At 34.4% G+C, this 27639-nt stretch overlaps 2 protein-coding genes across 2 annotated transcripts; both read left to right on the top strand.

Annotated features, from left to right (window-relative positions):
- The first annotated feature begins 4531 nt into the window (after positions 1–4531).
- LOC145587329 (sodium/hydrogen exchanger 6-like) lies at positions 4532–14291 on the top strand. The gene is made up of 22 exons (XM_081644057.1): positions 4532–4928; positions 5785–5836; positions 5933–5992; positions 6109–6133; positions 6234–6319; positions 6429–6540; positions 7883–7945; positions 8070–8089; positions 8173–8267; positions 10026–10054; positions 10152–10183; positions 10287–10334; positions 10418–10478; positions 10630–10727; positions 10808–10883; positions 10992–11011; positions 11322–11419; positions 11522–11631; positions 12658–12738; positions 13201–13298; positions 13395–13474; positions 13610–14291. The coding sequence occupies exons 1-22, from the start codon at positions 4748–4750 to the stop codon at positions 13657–13659; spliced, it is 1575 nt and encodes a 524-aa protein (XP_081500183.1). The 5' UTR covers positions 4532–4747; the 3' UTR covers positions 13660–14291.
- A 2158-nt stretch (positions 14292–16449) lies between these two features.
- Positions 16450–27140, top strand: LOC145589336 (uncharacterized). Its single transcript, XM_081645867.1, has 13 exons — positions 16450–17066; positions 17681–17758; positions 19718–19875; positions 21682–21757; positions 22471–22538; positions 23371–23581; positions 23698–23826; positions 23935–24041; positions 24118–24171; positions 24262–24345; positions 25409–25572; positions 26171–26323; positions 26741–27140. Exons 1-12 carry the CDS (start codon positions 16736–16738, stop codon positions 26319–26321), a joined length of 1611 nt encoding a protein of 536 aa, XP_081501993.1. The 5' UTR covers positions 16450–16735; the 3' UTR covers positions 26322–26323; positions 26741–27140.
- Positions 27141–27639: the final 499 nt, after the last annotated feature.

Here is a 27639-nt window from a genome sequence, read left to right as displayed (position 1 = left end):
GTGATTTCAAATTTGACAAAAAAATTACCTTAGTGCTTTAGTACAATGTTGGTGTGACTATAAGCAAAGCTAGGGTGAAAATGGAAAGACATTACTCGCTCATAGCATTTTTAAAGTGTAAATGAATCTTCTTGTGATGATATCACGAAGGCAACTAACAATTGTGTGTAGTCTTTCAATAGTGAAATGAGTGTGACTAATCTATGAAATGATTGATTCAGGTTTTTATTGCAATAAGTGTTATCACCTCAACTCAATCTATCTTGTGACTCCTAGAAAACTTGTAAGATTTAGTATTCCAATGGTGATCGATTTTTGTGACGTTGGTTTGATATTAATCATATGCATTGAAAAGTATATTTGATATGTATGGTTTTGATTTTCACTTAGGTCTCGTTCACTTCACCTTATTTTTGCTAAACTGAAATTATTTTTACTGAACTAAAAATATTTTTACTGATTTTCTGTTATATTTCTTCTTTAAACTTTACTGATTTTTACTGAATAGAAATTATTTTTTCTAATTTTTTGTTATATTTATTCTTTTTTTTTTGACAAGTTGTTATATTTATTCTTTAAACTTACTGAATTTTACTAAACTAAAATTATTTTTACTAAACTGAACTTAGGCCCTGTTCACTTCACCTTAAAAAATTAATATTCAGTAAAAATAATATCAGTTCACAAAAATAGTTTCAGTTCAGTAAAAACCAGTAAACTTACAAGAAATATAATATAAAATCATTAAAAATAATTTCAGTTTAGCGAAAATAATTTTAGTTCAGTGAAATTAATTTTACTTAAGCAAAAATAATTTTAGTTCAGCAAAAATAAGGTGAAATGAACGGAGCCTTATCTTTAATGAATTGAACCTTTTTTTAGGAAAACTTTACTCAACTGAACTTATCTTTACAGAACTGAAATTATTTTTACTAAATATTATTTTTTAAGGTGAAGTGAAAAAACCCTTAGAATCAATATCAAAGAAAAATTAATTAATTAATGTGTTAAACCTAAAGTCAAAGCATGTCTAGAGCTACTATGTTTTTATCTAGTTCACTTGATTTCAAATATGTTAGAAAATATAAGTAAGTTTAAATCAACTTTATCGTTTTATGTGCAATTTTTCATTGCTATATATCTTTAGTTTTCTGATGAAAATTAAAAATAATACACACTTATACAAATCTAATAAGAACCATTTGATATTTTGTGTCCTTATAGATTAACTGTACACATAAGTTCAAATTTTGATCAAATCGAGCAATCGGGCCGGGTTAGGTTAAAAAAAGTTTAGATCTGATCAAACTCGATACCAAAAAAAAAAAAATGAATCAATCAAATAAGCGAAAATAATAAAATGAATTGAACGTAGTCTAAAAGTACTTCAGATTAAAAAAAAATTGTCTTATGTTAACTAGTACTCCATACGTACTTAGTCCCCCCCCCCCTATTTTTTTTTTTTTTTTTGGAATTGTCTTGGCAAGGCTACATCATATTAAGTGGAATTTGCTAGTGTTGTTCGACGTTATTAGGGTTTGGAAGTCACGTTATTGCACGTTCTTTTTTGCATCATGTTATTTGCATCTAATGTTTTGTTATTACTCAATGTTGGATTGGATCATCACATACATTAGGCCCGATGAAACATACCTATGGTCTTGGTCTTCGATTGGGTCAAAGAATCATTTTCCTTTTTCAAAAAATGGGTAGCACAAGTTCTTCAATGTTGCATCATCACACATATTAAGCTTGTTGATTCACAACATATGGTTTGATTATTGTAACATGTAAGTGCTATTATGGAATTCCAAGGATTATGTTTGTATTAAATTGGTGCTAGAGGCTCGTTATGTGTGTCAGTCTAAGTATGATTTGTTAATTTCAAAAATGCATAATACATTAATCTTAAGTAGAACCAACTCCTATTAATAAGCTTCCATGATCAAAATTTCAAATATAACATATACATGAAACCTATAATTGTTCCAACACTAAGAAAAAGATAAAAAATAATATATACTCAAAATTGTGTTTGAATGAGCTCCAAGAACTTGTATAGTTGTATATGGTTTGATAATGGTTTATCGCCTAACAGAGTGTTAAAGCTTAAAGGTTTTGATGATGATGAACTTAAACAAAGCAAACTTCAAATTAATAAGAGTTCTCTTAGTGTTGTGACTAGAACAAGTGAATTTGACTTTGCAAGTGGAAGAGTAACCTAGCTATATATGAAGACTCAAAAGAGAACTCAAGGAAAGTTAAGGAAGATAGAAAAAGAGTTCCCTCACAGGAACTTGAATTGACTTGGTCTGCGTTGAAGACAGTACAACAAGTTTTGGAAGAACTTGGCCTGCGAAGTTTAGTTCGGAACTGGAGTGAAATTGACAGTAGGAACTTAGTCCTGGACTGTGTGAAGCTCAAGTATCCTACATAAACTGAGTATTGGCGCAGCAATTTAGTTTTATTAAGTTCTTATCTTTTAGAATTGCTGTAAATATGTTAAGTTGGTTTATGCATGAGACTTATTAGAAACGTGACGAAAGCTTGGTAAGCTTCTTAAAAATTGGAAAGTTTAAAAAGATAAGTTTTTAGGAAAAGATTTTTTAATAAGATTTATTTCTTAAAAACCGATTATCAAAAAGATATTATTCTTTGTGATAATTTATCTTTGATAAGGTTTTCTATAAAGATTTTCTTTAAAATGGATCTACTTAAAACCGTGTTTTAGGATTTTAGAAAATTAACATGTTTATCTTTTGAAAACCGTACTTTCTATGCTAGCAAGTCTTGAATAAATTGTAGTAGTCCTAAATCATGATTTTCTTGTGAGTTTATGCATGAAGAAATCGAAATGTGCTTAATTGTGTAAGTTTGCCAAGTCCATAACTCTATCTTATTAGTTTCAGGTTTCATGCGTAGCTTGCCTCTCATATATTAGAGTTAATATTCTGTAACTTGTTGGGTTATTGGGTGCATGTGTGTGTAGTTATCTTTGCATACTGTATTGTAGGCTTCTAGGTTGAAGCTGAGTGAGTAGTGCTCAGGGAGTACGAGTGAATCTAAGTTAGGGACTTAGGTTGGGTAGGATATGATAGGGTCCTACTATGTAGCAAGTTCAGTCTGGAGCTTGTGAGAAAGGTCTGATTATAATAGGTTTGTAACTTGTGAGTTTGCCCTATTATTGTGAATTGATTTGGTTTGGAAATCCCTAGAAAGGTCGAGGTTTTACTTCCAGTTGGGCCCGGAAAGGTTTCCTCGTAAAATATTGTGTGAATTGCAAGTTCGTTCCTTTAATTCTGTTTTACATTCCGCAAAAAGTAAGAATTAGGAACTCACTACAATTCACCCCCCTCTTGTAGTATTCGTCTCAACTAACACAGAGTACCTGCATAGTTAACGTAGATTAGTTGCCTTCGGGGTTTGTCTGAGGATAACCGCTCAGGTTATAAAGTTAGCAAATTGGAAGATATGAGTAAAAAGGGTGGTTTAATTTAAGAAAATCATACCTTAGAAGTGAATTATGTTTGGGTATTTATAGAAATCCTCAAACTAGTGCCACATGTCAATCCACATAGCTAGTGCATCAAGTGAGCGGTGAGTGTCCACGTGGTCGGAAGTAGCTCTTCACATGTTCGGCTTTGAAGACTGACATGGGTAATATGCTGGTATAGAAGGTGTTAAGGTGATCCAAGAGACAATATCTGACCCGATTATACCTATTTTATATCGGCGCCGGTACCACCCCGTACAACAATTACTAATACTAATCACTATACATATAACATATTAATGCTACACATTATCAAAACAAGTAATATCACCTATTTTTCCTTAATAAAAACATGTTAGTTTATATGGGATATTGTTAGAATTTTCTTAAACTACTACTTTTACTATTTTATTACATAAGCTAAATTTTATTGATTAAAAGTGAAGTTACTTTTTAGTTTGTATTCGTATACGAGTCATCAAGTTCATTTTTTTGGTGGAGGTGATTAAGAACTCAAAGTCACAAGTTCGAGACGCATTACCTATATCTCTACTATGGAGTAAAATCTCGGATATAATTTAAGCATGCAATTCAAATCATTTTTTGGATTGAGGTCAACTTATCGAGTCTGATTACCAATCTTATGTTAGGCCCTGTTTGATTCAACTTAATTTTGCTGAACTGAAATTATTTTTACTGAACTGAACTTATTTTTACTGAACTGAACTTATTTTTACTGATTTTATATTATAATTCTTCTTTAAGAAAACTGAATTTTACTTAATTGAACTTATTTTTACTGAATTAAAATTAATTTTACTGAACTGAATATATTTTTACTGTTCTGAAATTAATTTTACTTAATATTATTTTTTTTTTTAAGGTGAAGAGAACATGGCCAGATGGTCTTACATGGACCATGCACACCATGGTGCACAATTAGAAAGTGGCTTGAAAGGGAAAAAAAAAAAGGAATATGACAAGTCGAAGAGTTAACTTCATTTGCACTATTGCACCATAAAGAAGACGTTAGCAAATTTAATTGAAAAACCCAAAAACAATAAAAAGGCAAAAGAGTGAATCGTGAAGAACTAATTAGAAACTTCCCACTTGAAAAACCCAATTGTTGACCAATACTCCCAAATTTTTGCATCAAAATTTCAAAGAATCACAAAACCCCATCAATCAAAATCATCATTTACTGGGTTTTAATTGGTGGGTTTTACGGGAATTCGTGTAAAATTGATTACCCAAATGGAGGATCAGCAGATTTCTCCGGCAGATGTTCGTGGAAGTCCGGCGAAAGAGCAACAAGCAGCAGGAGTTGGAATTCTGCTTCAAATTATGATGTTGGTTCTTTCTTTTGTACTTGGTCATGTTTTGCGTCGCCATAAATTTTATTATCTTCCTGAAGCTAGCGCTTCTCTTTTGATTGGTATAATTCTCCCTCTTTTGATTTATTGAACTGGGTAATTTTCTATCAATGTTGCAATGTGTGTTGTTTTTTTGTCAATTTTGGTTCTTATTTGCTCGATTTTGGTCCAGAATGGAGTGTTTAAGTGTTGTACTTGTATCGGAGTGTTTAAGTGTTGTACTTGTATCGGAGTGTTGAGTATTTGATATGGGTACTTGAAGTGAAATGAAGAGTCGGAGTAGCATATATGATCCCGGGGTTTTCAGACATTACAATTTAGTAGCTAGTTTTTGATGTTTGTTATTTGATGCTTGAAGTGGGTGTCTGTTATTTATGTTACAGCTTTTGGGTGTTATTACTGGTGATCTCATTCAATCCTTTCAGGTTCCTTTTTATGTTTGCCGGAATGAAGTGTCTAAGTGTCGTATCCATGTCTTAGGAATGAGAGTTGAGCATCTGATATGGGTACTTTAGGTGAATTGGAGATTCTGAGTAATATAGAGGATAATGGGGTTTCCGAATGCTTTTTGAAAAGTGTAATTGGTAAGGTGGTGCTTTCATGAGGAGGGCAATGAGGGGTTTTGGGGGAAATCAGGTTAAAGTGCATCCGTAATTGAAAATTTATATGATTACATGCATCTTAAAGCGAAAGCTAATTGCTATAAACCTTGTCCCTGTATGATAATTCTATACTTAGGGCGGTATCACTATCTGTACATCTTTTTTGAGGGTTATTCTGATTTATACCTTCCTACAAATTGAGTTTTTGTTGTCAATTGTCATGCAGTGAATCTGACGGAAAGGCAGGTTTACATTTGCAAATATTATGGTGTTTTCTTTGTTTATTATCTGAAAGTGTATTAATTGTGGTTGACAGGTTTAGTTGTTGGTGGACTTGCTAATATCTCTAATACAGAAACTAGCATCAGGTTCTTGTTACCTTATTAAACTGTAATGATTTCTTCCTTTTTTCTTCATTTCACTGACCTTTTTTTTTTCTTTTTTTTTTTTTGCCCAAACTGCAGGGAATGGTTTAACTTTCACGAGGAGTTTTTCTTTCTTTTCTTATTACCGCCCATCATATTATATCCTTTTGAGCTTTTAAATCAATACCTATTCATTTGGATTAATTTGTATTATTTCACTTCATTTGTGTATGCTGTGTTTTAGTTATTATTTTCCTTGACTCTTTTGTGGCCACCCAGTCAGGGTTCATTCTTGCTCCAGTTAGTCCCAAATCCCAATTCTTTCACAATCTTCTTGTTAAAACATTTCACGATGCAATATTGATACATACATATCTAATTATTATATTGTGACTTCCAGAAACCATTCTTCTCAAATTTTGGAGCCATTGTTACATTTTCTGTTCTTGGAACCTTTATAGCCTCAATTTTGACTGGCCTTCTGGTGTAAGCATCTTATTTTTTTATTTATCTATTTTATCCTTAACATGTGATTATGAATATGTTGCTATGTGCATCTGCTTATGACTTAGACTGCTGTTCATTTCTGTTTTAGGTATCTTGGTGGTATCACATATCTTATATACAAACTCCCATTTGTTGAATGTATGATGTTTGGAGCGCTGATAACATCAACTGATCCTATAACTGTTTTGGCAATATTCCAGGTGACCCGCTATTTTGTTTCTATTGCCTGCTTGATAGGTTATCAACCTTTGCTTTGTATGTAAATAGATTATGCCATGCTTGTCACTTGAAATTTATACGTGAAAAAAGGACATTAGTTAACTAAACTAAAATTTCGAATGTAATCTATTAAAATTTAGACTTCAAATAAACAGTGCAAGGTTGAAAATGAGTGCCAATAGTAAGTGCAAATGGCGCAATATTTAGGGGAATGGAGGAAGTACATAGTATTAAATAGAGTAACGTAGAAAAAAAAAATCCTCAGTGGACTCTGCTTCAGTAGTAGTATGTAGATGAGGAAATGTATAGAAAGACGCCAAGGGGGTGACACCCATTTAGATTAAGAGGCAAGGTTCAGATTAACAAACTCTTAACCTCAAGTTGTCACTAAGCATAGGGCAGCAGGGGAGTAGATTAGTCCTCAATGCAAACTTGTGTACTTGTTATATAGCTATTTTTTATTGTGTTTCTAGAAAATCACTGATCAATCCCTAGTGAACCTAAAAGACCCCAAATGAACAAAAGTTTAGATGTCATAATGAGGTCACCAAAGGGCAAATAAGTAAGAGTTACTCTCCCTGATTGTTTTTTGATCACAAAGGCTGCACCTCTTGGATTTGCTGAAACACCTTCTCTTTAGAACATCTTTAGTAAAAAGATTCCCCTTTATTGCTTCCTAGTATAGAAAATTGCTTTGGGAAGAGCCTTCACCCTCTACTTAATCTGTCAGAGCAACTAGAATATTCTGCCCCTTCCAGCAATATACAGTACTTTTTAATTGAGAACACACCATTGTGTGTGTGCGTGTGTGTGTGTGTGTGTGTGTGTGTGTGTACTGTGTGTGTGTGCGTGTGCGTGCATGCATGCATGCGCGCGCGCGTGTGATTTTAGTAGAATAACCCCATATAATATAATTTAATTGCCCATCTGTTTAAAATCCAATAATTAACCAATACTATATTAGGGAAGGTGACAATATCATACCATTGTTTCAAGGAGGGAGCATTTAATATCACTCTCGCGTCTTCTCTGTCTCTCTCAGATATCTCTTTGTTGCATCCGTGTGTGTTTGATTTTTGTAGAATAACCCCATATAATATGATAGACCTAATTGCTCATTCTCTCCCTCACTCTTTAGTAGGGGCATCTGTTTAAAATCCAATAATTAACCTATACTATATTGGGGAAGGTGACAACGTCAGACCATTGTTTCAAGGAGGGAGCACTTGATATCACTCTCGTGTCTTCTCTTTTTCTCTCAGCTTTCTCTTCGTTGCATCCATCTATAATCTCAGGATAGGTACGAATTTGTTTTGTTTTCAGGAACTTGGCACAGATGTGAATCTTTATGCCTTGGTTTTTGGAGAATCAGTTTTGAATGATGCGGTAAGTTCTACCCGATCTGTGTATGATCTATTGACATATATTTTGTTTGGTTTGACTACTGCTTGATAATCACTAATGTTCGTGATTTTGACAAAAACTTATCTTCTTGCAACACATATTGCAGGTTGCAATTTCCTTGTACAGGTGCGAGCAGTTGATTTCTTATCTGTATTTGTTATGGTCAGAGGATGACAATTGATAACTTCAACTGTGTTGCCCTTTTTTAGGTCAATGTCGGCGTTGAAGGGTCAGTCATCAGATCAGAATGTGTTCACGTTCTTCTTGAGGTTTATTGAGACTTTTGCTGGCTCAATGTCTTCAGGTAGTTCTTTCACATCTATCCCTTGGTATTTGATGTAACTATATTATATTCTTCAGATGGTGAATCAAAATTTGTTGTCCTGTGCGATTACTTAGTGCTGGTTTAACTGTTGCGTAAAGTAATTAATTTAGAGCATGCAAATCATGGTATAAAATTTTATACCATCTCTCTCTTTACCATTTTCTCACTCCTCCGCATCATCTATACCATGCTATGAATTTTTTGTGCTCAAACTTCACCACACTCATGAACAATAAAAAAAAGTCTCACATCCTTCTCCCTCCTTACTATATGACATACTCCCTTTGTTTTTTTTTAAATTTATCACTTTATTTTTTTGGATGTTATTTTTTTTTTTTTTTTTAATTCACTCATTTTTTAAGAAATGGGATCCACCACTTTTACTCACAACTAATTTTTTTTTAATTGTCACTTTTACACTTTACTTTTTCTCTCTCCTAACTTTAAATACAATTCTTTTGTGAAAAGAGAAGCCTATAAATTATTTAATAAATAAAAAAAAAAAACAGAGGGAGTAGCTCTCAGAAAAATAATTCAATTCTTTTATAATTTTTAATTTAAATAGAATTACAATAGTAAATTATGCATGGGTTGAGATGGTTTACATGGTATAAATTTTTGCCAATATGATCCCATGGTATAAACTATACCATTAGTGGGGATGCTCTTAGGGACTCCATGTTATATTCCCAAGTTTATTTATTTATTTATTAATTTATTTTTTTATTTTAATTTGCAAATTTCCTACATTACCTTTAAGAGATTTGGTATTGAGTATTAATAAAAATTTGTTTGAGCAAAGCATATACTTGGGTGTGTATAACTGAACTTTGACATATGTTACTAGACTTGATTAATATTTTGAGCAACCCATTGGCTATAGACCTATGTCAAAGTTAAAAAGGCGTTTATTGGAAAAGGTCTCTACTCTCTACTGGATAGGGCCTTTATTGAACAATCAATAGGTTCAAAATGGTAGCCCAATAATTTGTAAAAGAAAACAGGATAAAATTATATTACATGTTAAGTTACGAATACACATGTGCTCAATCTTCTCTCTCGCCCATGTTATTTTTGCTCGATTGTTTATCGGCCTTCCCACTACCAACTTGCTTTGGCCTGACTCATAACATGTTACACTTATGACCCAACCTGACCTGCACTGACCCCCAGTAATGAAGTCTAATCTGAACTTATTATTCTGAAATAAGTGAAAATAAGCTGAAGAGACCTAGGTAAAGATATACTATCATGAGACTTTCTTGCAAACTTACATATATACTCAATTTCATTGCCACCGTTTATTGCCCCTACCAACCAACTTCTCAGTGCATTTCCAGTGTGTATATGTATATATATTGTACTCTCTTATATGAAAACAGTTTTACATTATTCCCATCTTCTCATAACTGATGACATAACTTTACATTACAAATATCCCTTCTAAAATAGCCATTTCACAGCCATCCTCTTTGCATCTCTCTCTTTCAGCGGGGATATCGTTTGAAATTTAGATTGAATATACTTTTAATTTAAAATTGAGATCATACTATGGGGATATCTACATTATTATATTTGGTTATTATTTCTAGGTAGGGGAAACTCATATATTGTTTGTACTATTGTTAGCTTGACTGCTTGACCACTCCCTAAATTTCAGTCTCTCCCATTGAAACAGTCTAAGTTTTTAGTGAAATCTGATTCAAGTAAATCTGAGCATTTAATTTTCTCTTGTAGGGGTTGGTGCTGGATTCATATCTGCTCTGATATCCTTTTAATAAAGTTTTTACTCTTGTGAACATTGGTCTCTACTTGATTTACTGTTTGGGTGGCTACATATTGTGCGACCTTGACTGCATGAACCTTTTCAAGTATGCAGGTCTAGATATTGAAAAGTGAGTGCCTTGACAACTTGTTTCTTAGGCTTTCAGATGAGAGCTGGATTATGTTCTTATGACACTTTTTGACATCACCATTTTTGTAACATCATCTTTGCAGCCTTCAGAACTTGGAATGCTGTCTGTTTGTTCTTTTCCCTTATTTCTCGTAAGTTGTCCAATGCCTCCTTTATTGCAATAGGGTACCTCTTGGTGAAAGCTTTTTTCTAGTGATGTTATACACATTTTAAGGTACATGCTTGCGGAAGGTCTTGGGATGTCTGGTATCGTGTCAATACTGTTCACCGGGATTGTAAGTAGTCTAAGGACATGCTCTATTTTTTTCTACAATTTTTATTTATTTATTTATTATTATTTTTTTTTATTTTTAAAAAGTTCTATTTATGTATAGTCACTATAGTTAAAGTCAAAGATCTATCTGAGGTTAATTCTCTCTTTTTCAGGTCATGAAGCACTATACTTACTCCAATTTGTCCGAGAAGTCTCAACAATTTGTATCTGGATTTTTCCATCTAATATCATCCTTAGCGGAGACTTTTATGTAAGAAATTTGATGCTGTTTAAATCAGTTTTCATTTGCTTGGGAGCTCTAGACATTTCTAACTTAGTCTTAACCTGCAGATTCATATACATGGGCCTTGATATTGTCATGGAGAAGCATAGCTGGTCGCATATAGGCTTTATTTTCTTCTCAATTGTATCCTTCATAATTGTTTAAATTGTAAAAGGCTCATTTAAACAGTTAATTATTGGGTTTATGTTCTCATGTCACGCTGCTGTTCCTTAACTTGGTTTGGTTTTCCAGATAACTATTGTGCTAGCCAGGTAATAATACTTCGTGTGTTTTTTTTTATTCCCCGCTTTATGTTAATCTTTTGATAAATTTGTTAGTATTTAAACTGTGTTTGACACATTTGCTGTTTCTAAAGATTGGAGACTGCCTACAATTAGCTTCTCTTTGTCAATAATAAAATAGTTTAGTGTTGGCAATTATATAAGTTATAATTGTGCATCATTGCAGTCTATTGACATGTCTACAAGTTTACTTTTGTGGCTAGAATACATGTAAATTTTTACAACGGTGTGATGCTACCGTGTATGAAATTGCTGACAAGGTTTGCTATCATTTATGAAGGGCTGTCAATGTCTTCTCATGTGGATATTTGGTCAATTTGGTAAGACCAGCACATAGAAAGATACCAATGACGCATCAGAAAGCACTTTGGTACAATGGTATGAGTAACAACTTTATGTTTGTTACCTTATTATTTAAATACTAATATATGACATAACCCTAGTAAAAAAAATGTGCATAATGCATTATACTCTGATCAGGACTTCGAGGGGCTATGGCTTTTGCTCTTGCTCTCCAGTCTGTTCATGATCTGCCTGAAGGGCATGGCCAGACGATATTCACAGCTACCACGGCAATAGTTGTTTTAACGGTAGGATTTCTTTATCTCTCTTTTCTGAACTATGTGTTTTGACTTGAAATTTTGAACTTTAAAATTTTTTATGCTAATGAGTGCTTCAATTTAAACTTTTTTTTTTTTCTTTCTCCATGGCCTTTTCGTCTTCGTCATCTTTGTTTTTCATCCCTTTTGTTTCAGCTTCATTTTGTCCTGTGAATCAGTGAATGTTCTTTATTTACTCTGTCACCTCTCCTCTTGGTGTCTGATTTGATTCTCTTTCTGTGTATGGACATAATAATTGGACATTAACAATTAAAGGCCTCTTAACTCCTTTTTGTGTGTGTCTAAAGGTTGTGACCGACAGGATATTCTGTTTTGGCCTAACAAATATAATCTTTATGCCCTTCAAAAAAAATATAATCTTTATGAATACTAAGTTTATAAAAGTCAGATAATTTCTAACATATCTGAGGAAGTGATTAGAGAAGGAAAATGGGCAAACTAATCAAATATAATTTTAACTGTAACAACCTAACCCTTCCTCTTATTGGTAATTAAGCTATACTCCCTCCGTTCCTTACTATTTGTTACGTTTGAAATCTTTTTGTGAGAGAAATGGTTAAAGCATCACAAACAAAAAGGAACAAAGGGAGTAGGTTTTTTTTTTTTTTTTTTTTTTTTTTTTTTTTTTTTTTTTTTTTTTTTCCTTCTCCTGGGAAAATGGTAAAAAAGTTATATAAATTAATTTGTTTGTTTACCTTCTTTGAATTATTTACCAAGAAAGTGTGTTGCCAAAAAAAAAAAAAAAAAAAAGAAAGAAAGAAAAGAACTGAGGCAAATTGATTCATGTCAAAGTTCGGCTCCACTGAGCTCGGCTCTTTCGCTGGTTACCCTTAATTGGAGGCAATTCCCTAAAGAGTGCATTTTAAAGAATTTATTTTTTCAGATTGCTTCATCCCAGCTTGGGAGTTTCCCAAAAAAATAAAATAAAATTCAAAACATTGACTTTGATTTTGACTGAAATGTGACATTGATTAACAATTAAGATATGTCCTGCAGGTTTTGCTTATTGGTGGAACAACAGGAACCATGCTTGAATCTTTGCAAGTTATTGGTGATACCCCTGAGGGCCACCTAGATGTAAGTTTGAGTACAGAAATGCCCTCTTTCTTTCTTTTTTTTTTTTTTTTTTTTTTTTTTTGACGGGACAGAAAGCCTGTTACTTTCTTTGACATAGAACATTTTTTTATTGGGCGTTCATTGTTTCGGTAGTCAGCAGTGGATCTTTTGTTGTTTTGCCTTGTTGAAAGGGTGTGTGTGAGGAGGTAAGAATTGGACTCTTTGACAGGGGGAACATGAATTCTTGAGTATCAATCAGCAGTCGTTTGATATGAACTATATAATGATGGATGTGATCCTAGGCTGAATCATTGTACTATGTTCTATTATCTGTTGAATTTTCACCAGTTTGCGAGTCTCATTATATGGTGTTAGTTAGTTTATTATCTGGCTAACTGGCTTGTTATATCATGCGGAGTACATGTGATAAATTTATCATGTTGGTGCTTAAACATTTGTAATTGACATAATTCCTGTTCTTAGGGCTTCAATAGGAGCGATGGCTTCGTGTCTTCTGGCCAAGAAGACGAGGGATCATCTTCAAACAGATTTAAGATGAGACTAAAAGAATTCCATAGAAGGTAGTGTATAATGGCTCATGTACAAAAATTTGTTTCCATTTAGAACTATTGCTCTTAATTCTAAATAAGTACTCGTTAAAAAAACAAAAATTGCAGCGCACCATCTTTTTCATCATTGGACAAAAACTATCTGACCCCATTCTTCACTACCCAGACCGGTGATGAAGAAGAAGAAGGTACGTATCATTCATTTTGGATTTGAGGACATTGAGGTTGAGTGCGAGATTTTCATTAGCTGTGTGCAGCATGCTATTTAACATGAAATTGTATCACTTATCTGGTTTTCATAAATCTAATTTATGGTGAAACAGAAAATCTGATGCCCACTCCAAGAAGAGAAGTCTACAGTACTCGTAACTGATTCATTTTTTTTGCAATATAATGACGATTAATCAATAGAGAGTATTCCTGACACGGCGGATCATGCTTTAACAACTAAAAGCGGCCATTCACAAACCTTCAAGTTTCGTACATATGCTAGTGAGCTGGTTCATGCTTAAGCTGGAAGTAGTGATGTCCATTACTATAGTAAAACATGCATATAAACTGTTTAGCTGGTTAGTTTGCTGATCATTGTCTGATTCCTTTAATTTAGAGATCAGATGTTCCTTGTCAGAGTTTAATCGGGTGCGATGGATTCCAAATTCAATGCATGTATAGAGATCATTTGTACTGAACTTCATGGCTGTTTCATCTCGTGTGTATCCAAGAAACAAAAGGAACACTTTTTTTTCTTAACAGTATAGTGTGGCATTCGTCCCTTACAGGGTTACAGTTGCAAACTTGCTATAGATGAGCTTGATATTTGATAGGAATTCAATAGTTATTATGTAAGGAGAAATGAGTATGTTCTAAATAGTTTAAATGTTGTTTATCCCCTATGAGTGAAATGAAACCTTTACTCGCATATTCCACTAATTATTTGTTTAACAGTTGGTAAATTTATTTCCAAGGAGTGTTATAATGCTATTTAATCACTTATTGATTATGGTTGAACTAGTTTTATCGGATATTATTTGGCTTATATGTTACGGAGTACATATATAAAGCTAATTTATACTTTGTATTGAGTTTTAAAATTGCTCAACTTATGCTGGGTATTATTGGATCAATTCACGGATTGTATTTAATAACCATTAAGGTTGTGGGATTAATCCTGACAAAGGGACAATTTGGTGGTGGAAATTTCCTTATTCTTTCCCCTCATTTCCAAGGAGTCCTGCTAACCCAGATTAGGTTGACATATGAGAGGTTTGAAATCGATATGAGTCATATGACACCTTCCCCTAACTTGCCAAAAGGGGTTTGTTAAATGACGTTCGAATTTTACTAGGTAACGACCATATATAAACTTGAATGGATGAACATACCCTCGCGTGTATTTTAAAATTTTCACCTCTCTAAATCAATCTAATATTCTCTCTTTCCAACAAATCATCACGAACCACCATTGGTTGGGGGACAATGTTCAGCTATAAGACATAAAATCATTATTAATCCTAACCACTTAACTCTAGCCCAAACTCTAAACCCTAATGTGAATAGGGTTTACCGGTGTTTTTTTTACCAAGTTTACCGGTAAATTTACTCATGAAAAATTTACCATAAAGGGAAAGCTTTTATTTGTTGTACATAATGTGTAACATCCCACTTACTTCAATTCGATGATGATGAGTTCCTATTCCTAACTACTAGGGCTGTTCAAAACTATCCGAGAATCCGAAAATCCGAAAATCCGATCCGTATTTGATCCGATTTTTTGGATATCCGATCCGAAAAATCATTTCGGATCGGATATCCGATCCGAAAAAACGGATATCGGATACGGATTCAAATACTAATTTTCAAATTTTCGGATATCCGATATCCGATATCCGAAAAATATCCGAATATTATCGGATATCGGATATTTCTTTCAGATATCCGAACTGATATCTGAAATTGTAAGCCTGATATGTATATGACAATACATCAGTACATATAAAATTTTCAAAAATATTTTTATAATAATATTATAAAATAATTTTTAGTGCCCAACAAACCTATTGAGTTCTCAGTTCTCACCTACTTCCGCCTCTTTCTCATCTCTCTAAAAGGAACCCTATATTCCAAACTCCGCCGCTCAGTCACTCAGCCACCTCTCTGTTTTTTTCGGTGATAACTGAGTCTAATTTTGGTTCGTAATCTTTGCTCTTTGTTGGTCTAAAGTCGATTCCTCGATCTTCTGCAACCCCTGAATACATGGGCCTAATTTTCTTTTTTAATTTTCGATCTTCTTCGTTCAGTCGCCAATTTGTTGGTTTGTTCTCCGTTGCTCAACAAATCACCATTCAACTCTCCTCTGGTAATTAAAAGATTATAAGGATTCATCTGTTGGGAATTTTGATTTTTAATATGTGTATGTGTCTCCTCTATTGTTGGGTTTGCTCACCAACTTGTTGGTCTTATCGCCAAACTAACAAAGAAGGCTGCTACTGTTATAGTTTTTTGTATTTGTGGTAATTAAATAGACTTTATTAGTTTATTATGTATGCCAATTAAATAGTCTTCTAAAAGACTACTATGCTTAACGATACAAAAGGCAAAACATTTAATGAGATTTATACAATTTTCATTAATATCGGATAATGGATATTCGAAACATCCGATCCGAATGATTTCGGATATCGAATATCCGAAATTTTCGGATCGGATTCGGATATCAAAATCTAATATCCGAAGGTTCGGATATCCGATCCGAAATGTGATTTCGGATCGGATATCCGATCCGTGAACAGGCCTACTAACTACGGAGTTTAACTCTAAAAGAGGAGACTTGAGATAGACTCAATTTCTAAAAAAATGTAACCCAATAAAAAAAAAAGTCTGCCCCAACTTAACCAATTTAAATGGTTGAACCCAACTTAACTTTTCTTTTTTTTGGTGTATAGAGAGCCACAAGGGCGGGGGTGAGAATCGATCCCAGGATCTCCTGAAATCGGGAGGGAAGCTCTAACCACTTGAGCTATCCCTCACTCTCAGAACCCAACTTAACTTTAAATAACGGTACAACACAATGATTCGACCCGACCTGACCTAAACACCCGATTTGATACAGGAGTAGTATACCAGGTGTTAAATACAGCAAAACTACAATGGTTATAGATAAATAAGCAGCCCTCATTAATTTAATCCTAAAGTTGAGATCTTGAATTTCTGATCAGAATTTTGTTTTACTGCACTCACTTTGTCAGTTTGTTTTCTACTTTCCCTCATTCGTCATCTTCAATTCTTCAGATTCATCACACAAATTTTTTCGTTGCATTATCATACATTATACAATTCCTAGATTCACCATTTTTTCTTTGTTAATTTTCTATCATATTATAGTTTCAATCACAAATTTCATTCGATCTGTCCAAATTATCACAAACCCAGAACAAATTTGGCAACAAAAAATGCCGCCCCCCGAAATTTCTCGGCGATTTTCCCTATTTGGGATCGGAGAATCGAGTAATAAGCAAAGCTCAATTGATAGAAAAAGGGAAGAATTGATCCCAATTTTGAAGCTTGAAACTGATAAAAATGTGTATAGACCTGGTGATGAGGTTTTGGTTACAATTGAGCTTCAAAACCCTAGTGATCCAAGCAATTCCCATGAAATTACAAGTAGTTCTGAGCGTTCCCTTTTGTTAGAAAGGCTTAGTTTTGAGCTTAAAGGGGTTGAGAAGCTTGATACTCAATGGTTTACTGCTCAGAAACCGTTACCGGGTTCGAAACAGAGGAAGGGTTTGTGCTCTTTCTCTCTCTTTCTATGTTAATTTCCGGTTTTGGTTTGTTTTGATTGAATTTAATGTTATTGGGGTTTTGATATGTTTGGAATTTTGATCATGTTTTGAGTTGAGCTTTCTGATGTCTAGTAGTATATATAGAGGGTTAGGCACTTTGGTTGAGGGGTGCAATTCTGTGTGAATTTGGGGAGGAGGTGTTGAGGGGGCCGAGGCTGCCGGGGCAGAAGTGACCGGGAATCGTTTTAAAGGATTGAATTGAAATGTCACATGTATGTTCTAAATGTATTAACAATGTATACTTTTTAGTTAGAGTTACCATTAGCCAAGATTATACTATCAATGAAACTAATACAAATTTAATATGTTTCTTTACTTGGTATTTGTTTGGTCTCTCTTAGCACTTTAGTGAAAAGAAATGTGGATGAAGTGTAGCAGTAAATGTTAATGCAAGCAACACTCTTTGGTGCAATGTCCGGATATGCATTTGTCATAAGTCGCATGACTAATGGTTTAGTTGTTAGTTGCTTGAAATGTATCTTGGAGGAAAGTAGAGTGCTATAAAAAGTGATTACTCACACATGTTGGATTGACTATATAATTTTTATTTCTCAGGTGAGCATGTGTTCTTGGATTATTCTACAACATCATTAGTCTCAAACCAGATCATTTCTTCTGGGGCTACTAAAAAGTGTGAGTTGATTTTATAGTTATTCTTCCTAACTCTCTTGGATAAAAATATTCTGTTCTAGTTACTAAAAGGTATTTATTCTGATCTATTTCATTTCGCTCTAACACCAGCTTGCTTTATTAATCATTCTGCTAACAATCTTTATCATAAGTGTATTTGTAGAACACCCTATTGGTTGCATATAACTAAAAATTATATTTCTATGCACACCTCATATTTTTAATAGCTACAATCTTATTAAGTGGGAATATCATAAGAAGATAAAGAAGGTCTGAGAATTTTCATATAGTAGTTGTTTAAGGCCTTTAAGCCCTTTAAGGTGGCGAAGGATGGGAGTGACTTGTAGCAGAGATGATAAGTAAATCTGAAATTTTATTTGGAGATTAGGATAATACTTTTAGTGACATTATGCATGTTTTTTATGATTAAACTTCTAAGTTAGGGTAGCCATTTCCACTTTTATCTTGTTCCCAAAGTACCTTTGGAGAAGGATAAAATTCATGTCTTCATGTTACGAGTTGGGCGATGACATTGCAATCAGTTTATTAGATGGCGAAAGCATGATCTATTTCTTTTTGACGGAGTCTTGACAGCTTGAAAGAACCCTAGTTCCTTAAGTTGCTGAATATTTTACTCTGGTCTTGATTGTCCAGTATCACTCTATTCTCTTTGTTAAATCTTTTCAGTCTACTGTTCACCTAGGCTTGAGAAGTCGATTAGGGACTTCCTTTCGGATGGGGATGATCAAAAGATTCATCTTGTATGTTGGGGCTTGGAGTGTAGGCATGAAGTTGAGATTATTCATTGGTTTTGAGCTTTTGATCTGTTGAAACATATTCTTAATGGAAAGTATGTGTTATATCTCTCTTGCAAAAGATGCTTATGCAACAGAGCTATTGGTCTTCTCAAGAACAGTTAAGATGTCTAAAGAAAGCAAAGTTCAAATTAGTAAATTCTCAGTGTTCAATGCCAACTTGGAAATAATTAAAGTATTATATGTTAGGATGAGGCATAACATAAGCTTGCGTACTGTAATCAGTCATTTGTTCGACCCTGTTACCTTTCAGTATGCTCATACCGTTACTTTTCTAAGCACATAGAGAACCTTCACGACTGTAGAAAACTGTTTACGAGTCAGATTTCAACAAGCTTCTTAATCAAAGTCCATTTGGATAGGTGCTTTTATACATTTATATGTCTGAAAACAGGAGGCATATGATGCTCGTTACTTCACATTTGGCCCCTGGTCAATTTTCTGTTATCCTCGAGTTTTAAAATTCTTCAGTTTGTACCCCTCCCTCATCCCAAGGTAACACATCTTGTTAGACAGTGAAACAAAAACCACTCCATGGTTACTAACTACTGCTACCTCCCCATCATAACTCACCATGAGATTATTACTAACCCTCAAATCTACACTACTCCAATCATTGTTTGACGAGAGAGAACGAGTACCTGATTGAACGTAATTCTTTACCATCATGTATCATCATGATCAATGTCCAAATTCTTCTCAAAGAAAGCTTGCCAAGAAGAAAGTGGCCAATCAGATTTAGTTCTAACAAACCTGGATAGGGTGATGCTAGGGCTATAACCTATGGTTGATCCTTTAATGTCTGGAGGACAGCGAATGAGAACGATGAGGAGAAGAAACCTATGGGAAAAATTGGAGAAAAAAGGTCTGCTTTGGCAATTTCTGTAATCCAAACGGTTGCTTATGTCTTTTGGTTGTTCATTTGACTGCAACTTCTGGTATTGTACTTGTTTATATCTAATATGTTTCATCAGCACTTGCCTTTTGTATTCTGTATTCCTGTTTATATAGTAGTGCCACTTGGTTAACGTCATTGACTCATCATTCATCAGCTCTTATGCTTAAGTGAATCTCTTTATGTTTTTGGTTTATATGAAGGCTGTCATCTACTGTATGCTAATTGTCTATTAGAAAATTATCTTCACAGATGTGGTTCGAACGGTTTTGCCTAGCATCATACCACCATCATACAGGGGTACAACAATACGATACTTGTACTATGTTAGAAGCACTTTTTCTGGGCAATGGTTGATACTGGAAAATGGCCACACAGAGAGTGATCTGGCTCATAATATTACTGGACTGGTTAGTTCTTATTGACTTTCTTATTTTTCTTACCCTTTTGAATTTTGAGAAATTACAAGGCCCGCAACCATTTATTATCTCAGCACCCTTCTTGGCTATGTCCCGTTGTCTCGCTTACATAGGTGGTTTTTTTGTTTCAGATTTTGTATTTAGATTTAGGTTTAACACAATAGATCTACTCGTTCTGCCCACCTCATTTAGATGACCATTTTTGGTATACCTTATTGTAGTGTCAATTCTTTTCTCATACGACCATTGTGTCTTATTGTTTTGGCTGGTACTCCCTTTGCTCCATGTTAACTGGTATTTTTTCTTTTTAAAGATGAACTTAGACGGATAATTATTTTGAAACACTGAAAAATATAATATAATTTGGTAGATTCGTAAATTCTAAAAATTTATTTTGTTGTAATTCTTTAGTCAATATACCAAGAGAAATGTTTGCGGTCAAAGTTTGATAACAAAACAACGGTTTATATGGGATGGAGGAAGTATGTGTTATTCTATTCTTTTACATGACCTTTTCAAACATCACCGCGCCGAATGACTTTGGAATTCTAACCTTCTAATCTTGAAGTAGTTCTAAGTCAAACCCAAGAAACTCAATCTCTTCTATAATTATCCCCTAAGAAGGCAAAGCTCTCCTCCCAGAATACCTCTGTCTGATGAGTCTGGAAAAACTCATGATTTTTTTTTTTAAAATTTGGAGAAACTAATACATCTTGATGTTATTAAAGGATATTGGTGTGACGGACAGGGACTGCTTCTAAAATCATGGAATCAAGTGGCAAGGGTTTTTGTAAAATTAATCTGTTGACAGCAAATTTGTTCAATTGGAATATGAGAAAAGGGCGAGTGATAAAAAGTTGATGCAAAATTTGCTGATGAAATAAAATTTGAAGAAGAGTTTAGAAAAAAAAAGTCTGCTTTCATTGCTATTGCTTCTAATTGGGGGAGTAGAAAGTTGTGTGCTTGATGAAAGATATGGAAGTACTGTTTTGATGAATTTAAAAGCTTAGCCAACATTCAAGCTAGAGATTTACAATAGGTTTTTTCAGTTTATGTGAAAGAGTTTCCTTAATTGAATTGGCCCAATTGGCACTTGACATAGACAAGGACAAATATGGAGAGATTTACGATAGGTTTTTATATCGTTGTTATAGGATAAAGTTTTCAATTCAGATAACTTTGACCGAGTTATTCAGTTATACAGTAAGGTAGCATTACAATAAACCTTTGTTTTAAAAAAGCATATTTTTTCCTCTTGAATTATAGTTCAGCTCAGATCCATACAATTTGTTTCAATTTTGTTCATTTTTAAAAATTAACATGGTTTACTCTTACTGTTTAAAGAAGGTCAAACTGTTGGTCTCGTTTTCTCATAAATGCACATTTCTAATAGGCTAATAATGCCAGAGAGAGTAAATATTTGGAGAAGGTCATATTGATGGTCTACATTTTTCACTTTTTACTATTAATATATATATTATACACGTACATTGTCACGAAGAACCACTAATGCGTTATGTGTCTAACACCATTAGTGTTTTTGGGTAAAGCCACTAACAGTATTAGCGGTAATCTAGGGTGATATAGGGGGGGGGGGGGGGGAATCCTGTGTCTTATCCCATGTTCACAAAATCTTAGGAATTATTATTTTACAAAAATGCAAATTTTTGTTTTTGTATATTTTTTTTCAACGAGGCACTTGAATGTAAAATCATATCCTTTTTGCTTGTTGGTAATTAGATTATATGGTAAAAAAAAAATTTATGGTTATTTTTTGACAATATCCAAAATTTACAGGAAGCTCGTGTCCCCTTGCAAATTTGGGTTACTCAACAGGCAAGTGGACTAACGATTGATGAAGATCAAGCGGATGGTAGGTTGTTAATTTTTATTTTTATTTTTTTTTTGATGGGGTTAAATTATTTTCCTTCAGGAGTACTTTTAGTGTAAACTATCCTGGCATACATTTACTGCCTATTTACTCTCTTGCTGATTGATAATATCACATCCAAAATATTTCATTACTGGCCTTTGATCCCACCATTCTCTTTTTTTTTTTTTTTTTTTAAGCTTATGGGATTAAGGCTTTGATTGATTGATTTATAAGCTGCTAATTTCTCAAACATTCATGAAGTCACAATATACGTTATGTCTGCTGATAGAGAAAATAAAGAAAAAGCATGCCTCCATAGGTGGGGAGAGGTGGGGGAGGGAGAGGGAGAGGGAGAGGGAGAGAGAGAGAATGGGGGGTGGGGATTAATCTCTTCTTTCATTCTAAGTCACATGAGAGGTAAGCACGCAAATCTTATTATGTATTATCCTCTGAGACAAAAAGACATCTTTTGACTCTTTTCCCTCCGTAAATGTCACTTGACAAGGAGAGACCACTCCATGTCATCTTTTACCAATGCATGTAATCATGTTAGTGGCTCTAAGCTTGTTGGCTCAACTTCAGCTCTTACAAATCTAGTTTGGAGTTTCAGCCAATCCGGTTACGGCTTTGTAGAACCCTTGCTGGAAAATATCTTCTGTTTGTGCTGTTCTACATTGAAATTGCAATTAATAATCATTTTGTCATGTTTTTAGGAATTGTACCGATCCAGACCATTCAAACAGATATATATTGGAAAGAGCTCGATGGGGATTCAGAGTGGGTAAGCTTATGAACCTTGTCTTCACTAATATTTCACGCGATATCTTGTATTCTCTTCAAAGCAATTGATACAGCAAGTTTCCTGGTGCTATTTATTGCTTTGAGAAATCTTTTCGGCTTATCTGCTTATGTGACACCAACGACTCTTGTACTCACCATCTTTCCATCTGTGCCCATTAATTATGAATACAAGATATACCCTCTTCCTGTCTCTCTGAAAATCCTAAGTAACCCTGTAGTACTAGAAGGTTGAGGAAAAGACAAAAATATGAGGAGGCTAGGGTCTAGTTAAAATGTCAAAGGGGTTTTTGAATTTCATATTGTACTTTCCTTTGGTTTTGCTTAATCTTTTCAAGATGCCAATAAATCTTTTCATTTTCAAAAAATTAGTTTTTGTTTCTTGTTTGTGCTTATAAATTTGTTTCTTATTTGTGCTTATAAAAAATATAGTAAACTATTTAACAAAATTCAGCTTGTTTGAGCCACAAAATGCTCTGTTTCTTATCTGAGGTGCATAAAGTTAATTGTAGGCCACCAGGTTGAAAGTGGACAGGTCAAAATAGATGTCCTCCCTTAAACTGCTCTTATCTGAGAATATCATTTACAACTTTATCTTAAATTTGGACATGTTGGAACAGCTAACACTCAACTAGTCAACTGTGTCAGTGAATCATTAAGTTCAGAACATTCCACGTCACTCTTGGGTCTATATTGATTGATTGATCGACTCTTGGGTCTATATATTACTCCGATATTTTGCATTCAATTTCAACCATCATAACTTGACACAGCTGTGATATGAATCATTTTTTAGTTTTGAACTGTTTTTAAAGGTTAGGGCTAATGATATATATGATGGAGCTGATGAAGGCTATGATAGTTTGAGGGACGAAGTTTTATCTATTTCTTCATATAATCCATCAAGAGACAGTCTTCACAAGTCATTTGGCAGTTCACTATCTCTACAAGGATCGGCCACAAGGTCCTTTAGAGAACCCCCCTTGCATGCAGAAGCTGATGAAGTTCTACATAATTCAATCGGGGGTAAGTAAAGCAGCTGATGTCTTTCAAGCAACTGGCTTCTTTTCAAGGCCTTTTAAGTTAAAAGTAATGTCAAATATCCAATTGTGATACAAAGCAAATTTTCTCTCTGCTACCAGATATTTTGTCATCCAAGAGTCCTTCTGTTATCTCTCCAAGACTGCAAAGAGGATATTCAAAAACTTTTTCAAAAGATGAAGATGAAAAGGGACCATCTTCTCCCATCCAAACTACCGAGGCTGCTGCATGTAATTGTTACAATTTCATGTCTCATTGTCTCCTATATTCTGTTAAGCACTTCAAGGATCATTTATCATTTTTTTGACATTCTAATTAGATCCAAACATTTTCTGCAGCAGAAGGCTCTATGCGAGGCAGGTCTTACAACATCAAGCTTGATGATCAAGTTCTGCTCAGGTTCTCACCCAAGAAGTCAGATTCAAATTATTATTTCAGTGATATGGTAAAGTTGTAGGAATGCATAGTGAAATTTGTGCTCTGTCAGATTCCCAAATTCGATTTTAACACTTTGGTAATAGATAGGTGGGACCCTTACCTTTTTTCATGAAGAAGGAACAAGGAGGTGCCTTGAGGTAAATAATTTTTCACAAATGAAAACATCATGAAAAAAAGTCAGATGGTTTGTGGTGATGTAATTGGCTATGAGACTTGTGATTTTCCAGGTATCGATCACCTTGGAGATTTCGGAGACTATAAATCGACGTTCTGTCCACCCTTCCCGGAAGAACTCCCCTACACTTACAAAGGTGTGCTTGTGTTTCTCAGTCATCTCTTAAAAAAAAAAGCCTTAGTTGCTTTATGTTTACTCTTCTTGCTATCCTTCCTGGTTATTCTATATCAATTTGGTTTTGAGACAAAAGAATTGTTCGTTTCTTGTCATGCGTTGAAATTTGTGTCTAACTATTTTCCTGCACATTTTATAAATCAGCTCATGAAAAATTTGATACTCCGTATTTCGTTAGGGGTACCTAGTAAGTAAACTTCACGCAATATTTTCCATGCTTTCCATCTCCCTAATCTTCGTTTTTATAGAACCAACTAACCTCCCAGCTTCCTCTCCAAGCCAATCCCAACAGATTTTTATGCATTACCAAAATTGCCCCTCCCCTTACGTCGGTTTATTACAGGCTTTCCTAAAAGAGCTAGAGCAAAGCAGTTTGTATGTTTTCGTATCAGTTGCAGCACTGGCTAGTGTGGCTACCTTCTCTGGTGATGGTGCTTCGTGTTATTTTTTTAGCTGCAAATCACTCCTTTCTTCTCTCTCTTTAAATATATCCTCTCCTACTCCACCCCCTTTGAAAGTTTTGGGTGGGATTTTTTTAACACCTAGAAGGGCTAGAACTAGTGAAGTCTGTTTAACCTATCGGAATCATATCATATACAAACCCTAAAAAAAAAAAATTATATAATAATGGGATAGATGAATAAATGCTTACCATACACTAATATCAAGACATACACCAATTAACCTAATCAGACATTGCATAAAGCAAGGTAGCTAGTATACTATGTTCCTGCGCACATTCCACATAGCAGAGCGTATCACTGGTAGCCCCCCCCCCCCCCCCCCCCCCCCCACACACACACACACACACACACACCAAAAAAAAAAACCCTCCACTCTATTTCTGAAACTAAAGCTGTTACGATGTTATGCATCAAATATCTGGTTAACCTCTTAATCTTGGATGGATGCTGACAATACTTTCTTCTAAGCTTTAAATGATTTAGGTTTGTTGTTTCATCTGCTCTACAAAATTTGACCTGTCTTTTTCTCACTTTTCTGCTTTGTGATCTAATTTTATGTAGGTTCACAGTGATCATCACGAGGTTGTTTCCGACTTGGTGCAGACTAGCTTTCTATTTTCCATTCCCATGGACGGACCAATGTCTTTTTCAACACCTCATGTGTCTGTTCAATGGGCTCTGCGGTTTGAATTTTTTACCACTCCGAGGAATATTGACTGGAGTAGGTAGGCCTTTTTTGTTTGTTCAGCTCACATACTTTACTTGGCGGGATTAGCTTATTGCTATCAACTGCAAAGTTGATGGGCATTCTGCTATTATATGCCTTTGAACTCATATGCTAATAGGCAAAAGACAAATACTCTGTATTTAGCATGCAGCTGAAAACCAACACCAGTTTTCTGGTTATATCAGAGGCTAGTGACTAATTCTGTTCAGCTTAATTTCAGTTCAGTTCAGTTCAGCTCCAATTAGTTTAGTTCTAATTTTCTTCTCTCATAAACAATTCATTTCAGCTAAGCTCAGTTCAGCCCCAATCAGTTCGGTTCAGTTGTTTTCAGTTCATCGGAACAAACCCTAAGAGATTTATCAGTAGTACTTTATAGTATGTTTTATCTTAGCTGTTTAACTTTGCCACCTACTTTCCCCTATTTTGGAAGGTGAAATGTCGTTGTGAGTTGAGTGCTTTTGTATGGATGCAGGATGCTGACTTTATGTAGGTTTAGCACTACGATTTGCTCCCAAAATGTAGTGCAGGGTTACCTTTTCATTCGAGGATCTTTCTTGTCTGTCACCTTGATTGTTTTGTCACTCTATTGTTTGCAGGTATGGTCATCCTCTTCTAGTTGAAGGGAGAGACAAATGCGAGTGGTGTCTTCCAATTAATGTACATGCACCTCCACCTGGAGCTGCTGCTGTTGCACACGCGAGACATAGAAAGAACCTCTCTAGTGAGCCTTTTTGGGCTCGTGACTGAAGGTAAAGCTGAAAATTGGCCTACCATCCCATTTTGCACAAAAAAGTTAAAAATTATAGTAAAAGGTTAGGATATGTGCATTCACTTTGTCATATGCCTTCCCGACAGGCGACAACTAACATTCATATAAGGTTAGTCGAGTCCTGATAAGTTTTTTTAAGTGGAAGTTTAGTGAATAAAACACATCCTATGTTGTAGACCATGAACTTTTTTGTATCTCTGATGGTTTTGTAGGGAAGATAAATTGGAGGTTTTGTGAAAACACCTTTGACTTGGGTGATTTTTCTGTTTGCTTTAAATGAAGTCGGGGGCTTGCATGATATTACCATCGGGCCATCGTACTACTTCATTTTGCCATCGTACTACTTCATTTTGCGACTGTAACCTTTCAAAATCAAATGCTAACAGAATATTTACAGGTTTATCTCTCTCAATTGAACAACCGATGGAAAGTTTTCAGCGTGGCTATATACGAGTTAAGTAATTCTGCTGACAATTCAAGTACACGAGATCTTCATTGCTTGAAACAGGACAGCTAACGTTATACAACATTGAGTCGGGATTTACATATTACAAGCAGCTCGTACATGACTATCTCAGCAGGAACTTATATCGAAATGATCCCTTTTTTTGGGCTGTACTCTATAGACACGAGATATTGATCTTACCATAATACAAGTTTTATACATTTCTATAATGATGTAATCGTCGCCAACTCGCAATCAGTTAGAACAGGGTTGATAGCTTGGTGCTACGATCATTCTTTGAGATTTAAACTGGTTATTTGATTGAACGGCGATAATGCCGTTTTTGATTTAATTTCTTTTTGGGTCTTCCTTTTGTGTTGAAACTATTGACTTCACGAGTAGAATCTTGGACTATTGTATGGTTTGTGTTAAAAATCTGTTAATTGTTGGTTGGTGTTAATTGTAAAGTATAAGCTTTAATTATGGCGTATATTTGGATTTTAATACCCTATAATTTATAATAAATATTGAAAAGCCAAAACCATAGAAACGTTTCTAGCCTCACGAGTTAAGTATGAAAGTACTATGCTCATAATATAGTCATAAAGGTTTGGAGTTATTTCTAAAGGTAGAATCATTTGAGAGATTTGTAATTTATACAAGTACTGGGTCGAAGAAGTTTAGCACATAATTGGTTGTATCTTGCACGTTACAATTAATGTCATTTATTCGACGAGTTTAAACACAAGTATGCAACTGATTGTATCTTGCACGGCATAATTAATATTTTTTTTAGGGTGATGCTCTATGCAACCCTTATTCCCTTTTTAGTATTAAGTTGGAAATTTATC

Source organism: Chenopodium album, chromosome 17 (genome assembly GCF_948465745.1).
Source record: "Chenopodium album chromosome 17, dcCheAlbu1.1, whole genome shotgun sequence".
Classification (NCBI taxonomy): Eukaryota; Viridiplantae; Streptophyta; class Magnoliopsida; order Caryophyllales; family Amaranthaceae; genus Chenopodium; species Chenopodium album.
Note: the sequence above shows the minus strand (reverse complement) of the source record. Positions and strands in the feature narration are given on the sequence as shown.

Excerpts from the sequence above, each read along its gene's own strand:
- LOC145587329 (XM_081644057.1), top strand. The coding sequence starts at position 4,748 with ATGGAGGATCAGCAGATTTCTCCGGCAGATGTTCGTGGAAGTCCGGCG. Across the intron at positions 8,090-8,172 it reads GTTGCAATTTCCTTGTACAG|GTCAATGTCGGCGTTGAAGG; the intron begins GTGCGAGCAGTT and ends GCCCTTTTTTAG. Across the intron at positions 11,012-11,321 it reads ATAACTATTGTGCTAGCCAG|GGCTGTCAATGTCTTCTCAT; the intron begins GTAATAATACTT and ends TCATTTATGAAG.
- LOC145589336 (XM_081645867.1), top strand. The coding sequence starts at position 16,736 with ATGCCGCCCCCCGAAATTTCTCGGCGATTTTCCCTATTTGGGATCGGA. Across the intron at positions 19,876-21,681 it reads CTCATAATATTACTGGACTG|GAAGCTCGTGTCCCCTTGCA; the intron begins GTTAGTTCTTAT and ends CAAAATTTACAG. Across the intron at positions 24,042-24,117 it reads ATTATTATTTCAGTGATATG|ATAGGTGGGACCCTTACCTT; the intron begins GTAAAGTTGTAG and ends CTTTGGTAATAG.